Consider the following 8,971-nt stretch of genomic DNA (forward strand, 5'->3'; position numbering starts at 1 on the left):
TCTCTTTGGGCAACAGTTCGCATTGGCTTCGCAAGTAACGGCTTTCCTTTTGTCAAGTTTCTGGCTTGTGAGCTGCCGTCCGCATTGGCTCTCCAGGACAGATGAACTCGGCCACACAAACGCAACCTGGGGAAGGCTGAATCCAACTATCAGCGCGAGGCTGACTTTGGTATGCCTTGGGCGACCGGTCAGCCCAAAATGGTCTGGTGCAGCCAGGTAAATTGCTGGTGCATTAGCTCTCACCATCAAACATGAGGTGGGCGGGCGTAATTGGTTGCCTCGAAAACGCCTGCAGCCAACCCCGCATCAGCTCAACGCGTACCCTTGGGGCTGAGGCTTTGAAGGATGTCGCCGGTCATACGTACGTTGATGATCCCGCCACCAGGTTACGTGAAAGTGCTCACCGAGACCATCTTGCTGTTGGAGATAACGAAAGTCTGCAAGCGACGGACGAAATTCCATTTTAAAGTGGCAGGGACACGCTAAAAAGAACTGTGAACCGCAAAGACTCTCGAAGGTAGTCGCTTCCGGTTTCTAGACTACATATCCAGGAGTCTGGAGACTCCGATGCTCTGCTCAAAACTTAAGAGGGGGGCTGAGCAAACTATCATGAGGAGTACACATTAAAGAGCAGGAAATGTCTCATTTCATTCCTTCTGAACTCAAACATCATCAATACAGTTCATTGGTACGAGATGGCCAAGCGACGCGCCGAAAGTCCTCTTGGCACAAGCGTCCAAAAACGACACCGCTTGGACTCACTAAATCAATCCTCCATCGACTACCTCGCGTCCAAGCATTTTCCAAAAAAGGATACTGGAAATCAAAATCCACAAAACCCCGAGCTCTGCGGAACATGCTCCAAGATAGATCTGAAGCCTATGTTCAAAACCAAAGTCGAAGAAACTTTTATTGGGTACTTAGATGACTTTAAGGACGAGCTATGTCCGTTCTGTAGTCTAATCTGGGCAGCGATCCATATTCACTGGGCAGATGAAAAGCCTGAAATTAACGAAGAAATGCAGCCATTGTTGTTTCTTTCAAAGCAAAGAGTGGTTGACCTATCAAAAAAAGGGCGGCAAGAAAACGTATGCATATTATCGACCACTTCTTGCAATCACACAGGACCCTCCAAGGTTCCAACCAAGGACGCGACGAACCAACCGGTGGAACGATAGAAATCTTTTCATTCTGGCCGAGCTGGAACTTGCCTCAAGTACAACCAGACACGCACCGCGGCGTGCTATTGGCCCTGTTTTCGATACAAAACTTGCCGTCCAGTGGCTCGAGGATTCCAAGACTCTTGACGATATTGAAATGAAAACGAAAACACCCATAATTCAGTACGGATTTCGGGTTATTGATGTGCTGGAAGAGTGCCTGGTGCAGAAACCCGAGCTTTGTCAGTATCTGGCATTATCCTACGTTTGGGGAAATCTGGACCCCCCTGCAATCATAACCACTAAAAGCAACGTGGTCGCACTCAGTCAGCCAAAATCTTTGAGCACAGAAAGCGCCTCAAGGTTTGTTGGCAAAAGGCTACCTCGGACGATTAGGGACGCGATAAAATTTACTCGCAACATCGGTCAAAGATATCTATGGGTCGATGCTTTATGCATCATCCAGGACGATATAGATGAGAAAAGAAGGCTGATTCATGGCATGAACCATGTCTACGAAAACGCCATTTTGACTCTTATAGCTGCTTCTGGCATTGACGCAGAAGCTGGGCTTCCTGGAGTAACGTCTCGCACAAATTTTCGGTTTGAGAGAAAGTTTTCTCTCCCTACTACAGACGGCACGTTGAAGGCTGCCATCTGCCGTCCCTGTCTTATCGAACAAATCCGGGCAAGCTACTGGAATACCAGAGGATGGACTTACCAAGAGATGTGTCTCTCAAGACGCCATTTGTACTTTACGCAAGATGAGGTGTTTTTCCAAGGCTCTGGGAGAGACCGAAGAGAAGGTTACAGCCTGGAACGAATTGAAAATCTAGAACTTCTCTCTAAGGAGTTATGGTTCAGATATAGCCCTCCTTGGTGGAACAACAACGTAAGCTGGGATCCAGATCCATTATTGGTCCCTAGTCTACCTTACATGGGACAAGACTACAACTATAGTTCGGGTTTAAACGCATTCGCATCTGCCGTCTCAGACTACAGTATAAGAGAGTTAAGGTATTCCGAGGATATACTTAACGCATTTACGGGTATCTACCGGCGTTTTTCGAAGTCGAAAAATGGTGCCGAACGGGAGATTAATATCTCACAGGGCATTCCGGCCCAATTCTTTCCTGAAGCTTTGTATTGGTTTCCTGCACACTCGACTAACAGCGATGACCAAATCAACAAACGGCCCGGAATTTCAACCTGGTCATGGGCTTCTCTCATTGCTCCCATTGACTTTATCCACGTGGATAATGCGAGCTACTCAATCGTCTACGCAATGTACTTCCGAACGGACTACTCCTTTGTAGACAAATGGTATCTTTGCGATGGCTCCAGGTCCCGGAAATACCGTACGCGAGATGAATATCTACGCAAACCCAGAGGTATAAACTTGGTCGCAATCTTCACAGGCAAGACAGTGGAACAAGGCAGAGAAGGGGCACTACTGCCTGCTACCCTCACAGCAGGGGAGCTCGGGTTCCGGGCTCCATGCTTATCTGTACCATTCGAGGATGTGTTCGACTTTGAATCGGAATTTGAATGGATATTTAAAGGGCGCTCGGGTATCTTTCGATTCGATACTAAATACGAGAAGGTCGATGAGTTTATACTCATCTCTCGTTTTATATCATCGAACTTTGTGTTGGGTGTGAAAAATAAAGCAGGAATCTCAAGACGGGTTGGTTTTGGAATCCTCCCTTCCGGGCGTGTAGATTGGGCAGATCTTTTTGATATTGGATTGGCAAAGATAAAATGGAGGTTTGTAAGATTAAAATAAAAAGGAGATATCTCGATAATTCACGTTCAAATTGCCCACATATCCCTATCTGAAAAGGGGACGGTTCGATTACCAACGAACACTACCCTTCAACGTACTCAAGCAATGACCATAGCAATGAACATCTGGGTTTTCGATGCATTTCTACATAGTACAAACTGAAATCTTGTCTATTGTAACATAGAATCCTTTTTGAAAATTTAAACCATCAACGTCTGAAAAAGCTGCGTGGCGCAGCGGAAGCGCGCCGGGCTCATAACCCGGAGGACAATGGATCGAAACCATTCGCAGCTAGACGTCGATTATCTTTTCTCTTTTTGCGCGCCGGTCGACTGTGTCGTGTTTGTGTGGAAGCACGGAGTTAAGAGTGGGGTGGAGTGGAGCGGGGCGGCAGCCTTAAGCGAGCGGAGTCCTTTTGCTTGGCTCCGCTGTCCAGGTCCGCCGCGACCGACTGCCTTGCTCGTCATCGTGTTCATCACTACCATGACAATGATATCGCCAGCGTCATCACCGCGCATCTCAGACATCTCGTTCGCTGCGCTGCTGTTGCAGCTAGTCCTGTCCGAACACTAAGTCCATGCCGCTCATCGCCGCCGCATCGTACCCGGCTGGCCGAACGCCCGGTCGCGCCAACGACGCCACGCCAGACTCGTAGGCTTCCACAAGCAGAGTCGTATACAATGAACAGGGCGTTGTGGTCGCTTCTGAAAATCATACTTTGCTGGTTGATCTGAGCCGTCTGGGCAGCTGTAGAGTGGCGTATGGAGTTGTCGCGGGGGATTCGGGTACGGGATGAGGTGGTTGGCATACCGTGCTTGAGGAGATGGTGAGTGGTTGTTCTCGAAAGTAGAGACCATGTCCCTTCCAGTCTCAAATTGACGAATAGGCCGGATAGCGGAGAGCGTGAGACTCTTAGCCGTGTGCGTATGGGCGGACGGACTCTAGCTAGCTCTTCGCTTTTCGGCATCCATGTTCCTGCAGCCCTTATCCTGCCACTGAGAGGCCAGACGCGATCTTCATCACCAAGGACAAATTGTGAGCCTAGGAGACTCGGCAACTTGTCCATTTCTCGGCCTTTTTTCCATGGAGAAATTTTCGACTATATGTTCCGTATGGCTTTCGACGAGGGCGATTGTGATAAAAAGGTGGTCAACTTCGGATGAGAAAACAACTATGTTTATTCTTGCTTGTCCTTAGTGCTGGCAATACCCCGGTGAGTGCACCTATCCCAGGCCAACGCTCCTGGTAAACTATACTGTCGGCCGGGCACATTGAGCGGTCCGGTATGAGACTTCCTTTCTTATGCTATCACAAACAGTTTACAGACAGCAAAAGTATCTCCATCTTGCGCTTGTTGCCTCTTCTTCGTAATGCGCTGTCAGCCCATTCGGTTTAGACTGACCATTTGGAATATCTGATTCTTCTTGTCGCAATGGCGAACTATACGGTTCAGGCTGACTTCCTGGAATTTCCGAGTCGTCAATGACAGCGATAGAGATTTTTGCCTCGAAGATCTTCGTTTGGCCTTTCACATATGTCAATATGTCGACCCGAAACATCTCGCCGCCGAGAACAACGTCCTGGCCGGGCAATTGAGGCTCGAAAATCTTTTCGAGTGCGGAGAATGTCATATCCAACAGCTCTCCAAAATTAGGGATAAACTGCACGGCCACGCCACGATTGGTTGCAGCTCCGAAAAGAACGGCAAATTTAGATTTGTTCCTGCGTTGAAAGACTGTGACAGCCACCAACTGGCCGACACCACTTTTGTCCAGACTAAACGTTGCAAAATTCTGGAAACGGAAATAAACTTCGCTGTTGTTGTTGGAATCGAGAGCCAGTAGGTTACAGTAGGGGCTTTCTCTCGCACCAATGTCTCGGGAGTGTACGTTTTTGTTTATCTTGAGAATGTGCTCCAGGAATATGTTCTTTGAAACAGTGGTCTTGACGATTTGCTGCAGCACGTAAAGATGCCGAACGCCACCACGTCGCTTTGGGTTGGCGAGTTTGTTTGTGTTGATTCTGGCGTACTGATCCTCCCTGTGGTCTAAAGCACTCCAGCCCAGCTGCTTCAGATAGATACCGATGACGCCTTCATGTTCTCCTGACACTCGACAGTTTAGGGTAGCAAGGTATACATCGTCTCCTACAGGATCAAGCGGTAGTGATATCCGGAAGCCTTTGTTTGTCTTGGAAAATGGAAGCTGGCCATCCCATGAATGGTATGAGGATACTTCTCCGCACTGAGCAAAGTGCCTTGGAGAAGTGGCCAGCAATCCACAGGGTGTAAGCGGGGAAGCCTCTGGATCTGTCCATGCAAAGAGCGACTCGTCATCGGAGTTTCGTATAATCTCTTCTTGTAACCGTACGAAAGATTTTAGACCCTCGCCATATATCATCGGCATGTTGACATTAAACAAGCCCATAAGACAATAGGCAGTATCTTCGATTCTTGTTGTTCTCCTGTTTGCAGCCCAGGACATGCGTTTCGCCACACTAACTGAGTAGAGGTCTGTGGTATAAGTGAGTACTCCGATCTCGATACCTGTAATGGCCGATAATACATGTTGCAGTGAGACCTTTGACCCAATTTCTACCCATCCATTAGAGAAAAAAATCATTTTCTTAGGCGCAACCAATTCTTGCAACGTCCATCCTCTCTGGAACCATTCACTCTGGGCGAAAAGAGGGTCACTGTGTGACTCCAACCTGTCCGGAACGTCGACAAGGTAGGCATAGCAAACATCAGCATTCTTGTACCAGTTGAACATAGAATTGATCGCTTCTGATAGTTCAGAACTGCTGCGCTTGTCTATGCAGAAAGTGTCGGCCCAAATGTACTTGAAACCACGCGCAGCTGCCTGCTTGCGGGCGCCCTCGATTTTCCCAAACCCCGCTTTTTCGTGCGCCCGGCCGCTGATCCAGTCATCGAAGAGCACCTCTTCGTTTTGCCATCTGTGAGAAAGAATGACATATGAGGGTATTGTATCGTCCGTGAATTCTTCGAGTCGACTTGTGTGCGTATTAAGGAGCCGCATGGTCGAGAGAGTAATGGACAAAGTGGCGGCTAGGCGTGAATGGAGGGGGGCCTCATCTCATCTTAAGTACTGGCGCTTAACCGAACAGATCTAAAAGTTGTGTAACGTCCAACAAGGCTGTGCTGCATAACTAAGCCTTGGAATGCGGGGTAAAGTAAGCGGATCTCAGATGTTGTGTCCGCACCACATGTTTTCCACCGCAACAGAACAACGGCCACAGCGATGTCACGGCTATAGTTAAATTGACGCAAAACGACATTTCGCATTCCATTCACAATCGCTACTTATGTATGCCAAAACAGTGGTTCCCGATGTCTTCTGGCTTGGGAACCCCAACACTTCGATCATCGCATAAGAGACTGACCTCTCACCGCTACCAAATCACTATCTCCCTCTCTTCATAATTACCTTCAGAGAAAAATCCAGCCGGATCAATAGCAGGAGGTTCTCTTACAACTGGATAACGAGATTTCCACTCTTGCTTATTGTTCTCCAGGAATTCCATTAGACTGGGAATGCGTATGCGACAAGGAGGTTGATCGAGCTCAAAATACCCGACGCGCTTGAAGTGGCGTGGATTTGGACTGTCAGTGTCCTGCCCGCTTGATTGCAAAACAAGGCCTCGAATCGTCCACGTGCTGGCCAAAGACTTCTTCTCGAGTTCTGTAGCTGGCTCAATGAGGAACTGGAGGCAATAAAGCTGACCGGGGAGCTCATCATCCGTGTCTGGAACCACCCAGCCGACTTTCGTGCTCTGGTTATCGAGCAAGTGATACACTGCTGGACCTACATGCTCCACATCAGAGACTGGTTTAAACACTGTAAATGATTGAATCTGTGCGTTTCCTTTCCCTTCTATTGTGATGTTTTTATCTATAACATCATTATAGTAGAACAGGGCTTCTGCGCTGCTTTGCCGAGGGGCATAGAACAAGTCATTCGCAGGCTTGGACCATTTTGCTTTTCTCAGGCGACCATGTAGCTTGAGGCCTACGCGCCCAGACAGCAGCATTGGTGTGACGGTTTTCCAGTCATTTGCTTTTTTGCCATGGAAGATTGAAGTTTTGAACTCGACATCTTTGATGAGCGTATTGGTGCAAGAAGATCCAGCAGAATCGTTAAAGACTTCACCATCAACTGAAATCCAAGACCAGGAGGGTGATGATTTTTCTGGTTCTACTGGCTTCGGACGGGATCTCTTGCCTCTTTCGACGTACCAAAGGAGATCGAGCGTGAATGTATCGGAGAATTGAGGATCTGCTTGATCTTCAATCTCTCCCACTGTGGGAAGGGCATCCTGAGGTGTATTTTCAGAAATGAGGAGTTTTGCTAGTCCATCGATAGCGATAGGCTTGTCTTCAGCCTTGGTAAGATTGCGTTTTGAATATTCTGTCACGTACTCCCACCACCGGACCAATATAGGTACCTGGCGCTTCTTGAGCTGGAACGAGTGCCCTCGAAGTCTAGGATTCTCCTTGAAAGATTCAATCCAGTCATACTGTGATTTCAGCTCCCGGTACTGAGCCAAAGATCTGTGTATATCTTTTGACTCAAGGTGTACTTGCAACTCGCTGAAATACACCAATCGTGGCGAAAGGTAGCGCTCTTGTAAACACCACCCGCGGGAGTTCCAGGTTGTTGATTCGATTTCCATGTTTCGCAGCATTCGGGTGTCCAGGTGGGACGGCAATGCGTAGTGAAGGATTGGTCGGCGAAATAACCTTGACTGAACGGACACCAGACATGGACTAGCATGAAGTGGATGCTGATCACGGAAAAGCCCACCGCTACTGTCCGCTGCGCTTGCTGCCACGATTGTGAACGTAGCACACCGATAAACATCCTTCATTTTTGCCGCCTCGATCTTCCAATCTTGTTTGTCATCTTGGACAATACAGAGCGAATCGATCCAAATGAAAGGAATCCCAAGCCTTTCAGTGACTTGTATAGCCTCTTTAAAGTTCTTCGGCATGCCGGTTCGGGCCATAGCAATGCCTATGGAGAACTCCTCAATTTTGTCCTTTTCAAGCTTCAGGAATTCTGTTTTGCCCCAACAGTGACTTAATGCAGCATATCTCAGGTCATACGGGTCTTTCCTTTTAATCTCTTCGCTGGAGAGCACTCGGACAAAGCCGTTTCGTTTTGATCCTCTGACATCGATAAGTCTCCCAGGTAGGAAACTATTTGTTTCTAGAACTGTGGGTTCGGTTCTTTTCAACCAGTCTGAGATATAATAGATAGTCTCATCTGAGCCAGTGTTTTTGAATGTCTGCGACGTTATAAATTCCCTCTCAGATAGAGATGGTAGAATGTAGATTGGCCGTGTGAATTCGCCTTCCTCGAAAAACCTCTTGGTTTCGGATAGCTGGTTTTTTGGACTCCATCTGCGAGCCATCCTGCAGCCGCCAAAGTGTGGCTTGAGCTTAACACCAACTGTGATATTTAGTGGGTGTGTCTCCTGAAGAACATGGTCTGGTTGTGTAGGCGCTACATCCCCGTAGAATTTCTCTAACACAAGCCGGATACGTCGCTGATTTGCAATATTTTCTGGAGGTCGTGCCCCCTCCCTTTCCAACTCTCTTGTGAGTTTAGCCTCTAAATCAGCATCAATATCAAGCAGAGTCCTCTGCTGTTCAGGGCTTAGAGATGCCCAAATGAGGGTACAAAGATGGCATCCATTTTCGGCGGTATCCTTCAGTGCTTTTGCGGTTGCATGATGTTCGTAACTTTCCCGGTCATGTGGCTTGAAATCAAAGTGATTTCGGGGATCAAACTCCTTGCGGAACTTGAGAATTTTGGAAGTGGAGCAGATCCACTCGCACACTCCGCATAGACGGTGCTGTTGAGGATTGCTTTTCTTAGCTTGCTTTATGCCTCGATGTAAACCGATCTTGTTTCGGAATGATTCTGGCAGCCTTGATTGAGTTGAGTTGAGTTGAGTTGTATTCATTTACCCTGACCCATCGCCCTGAGCGATATGCAGGCTA

The 8,971-nt window shown here is 48.0% G+C and overlaps 5 protein-coding genes and 1 non-coding gene across 6 annotated transcripts; 2 read left to right on the top strand and 4 right to left on the bottom strand.

Annotated features, from left to right (window-relative positions):
- Positions 1 to 360: 360 nt before the first annotated feature.
- K452DRAFT_361947 (uncharacterized protein) lies at positions 361 to 2,946 on the top strand (the record flags this gene model as incomplete). Its single annotated transcript, XM_033546462.1, has 2 exons — positions 361 to 1,088; positions 1,126 to 2,946. Exons 1-2 carry the CDS (start codon positions 696 to 698, stop codon positions 2,944 to 2,946), a joined length of 2,214 nt encoding a protein of 737 aa, XP_033393143.1. The 5' UTR covers positions 361 to 695.
- Positions 2,947 to 3,168: 222 nt separating this feature from the next.
- On the top strand, positions 3,169 to 3,240 carry K452DRAFT_t145. Its single transcript has one exon. It is a non-coding gene; the product is annotated as a tRNA-Met (tRNA).
- A 53-nt stretch (positions 3,241 to 3,293) lies between these two features.
- On the bottom strand, positions 3,294 to 4,138 carry K452DRAFT_110974 (uncharacterized protein). Its single transcript, XM_033535027.1, has one exon. The coding sequence runs from the start codon at positions 4,010 to 4,012 to the stop codon at positions 3,425 to 3,427; it is 588 nt and encodes a 195-aa protein (XP_033393144.1). The 5' UTR covers positions 4,013 to 4,138; the 3' UTR covers positions 3,294 to 3,424.
- Positions 4,139 to 4,895: 757 nt separating this feature from the next.
- Positions 4,896 to 5,984, bottom strand: K452DRAFT_209164 (uncharacterized protein; the record flags this gene model as incomplete). The annotated part of the gene is made up of 1 exon (XM_033536146.1): positions 4,896 to 5,984. A coding segment is annotated over one exon (1,089 nt), but the record flags the coding sequence as incomplete, so codon positions are not given.
- A 373-nt stretch (positions 5,985 to 6,357) lies between these two features.
- Positions 6,358 to 7,638, bottom strand: K452DRAFT_302007 (uncharacterized protein; the record flags this gene model as incomplete). Its single annotated transcript, XM_033542522.1, has 1 exon — positions 6,358 to 7,638. The coding sequence occupies one exon, from the start codon at positions 7,636 to 7,638 to the stop codon at positions 6,358 to 6,360; it is 1,281 nt and encodes a 426-aa protein (XP_033393146.1).
- A 120-nt stretch (positions 7,639 to 7,758) lies between these two features.
- K452DRAFT_208546 (uncharacterized protein) lies at positions 7,759 to 8,061 on the bottom strand (the record flags this gene model as incomplete). Its single annotated transcript, XM_033536138.1, has 1 exon — positions 7,759 to 8,061. A coding segment is annotated over one exon (303 nt), but the record flags the coding sequence as incomplete, so codon positions are not given.
- Between the last annotated feature and the right edge of the window lie 910 nt (positions 8,062 to 8,971).

This window comes from Aplosporella prunicola (genome assembly GCF_010093885.1).
Source record: "Aplosporella prunicola CBS 121167 unplaced genomic scaffold K452scaffold_30, whole genome shotgun sequence".
In the NCBI taxonomy this organism is placed as follows: Eukaryota; Fungi; Ascomycota; class Dothideomycetes; order Botryosphaeriales; family Aplosporellaceae; genus Aplosporella; species Aplosporella prunicola.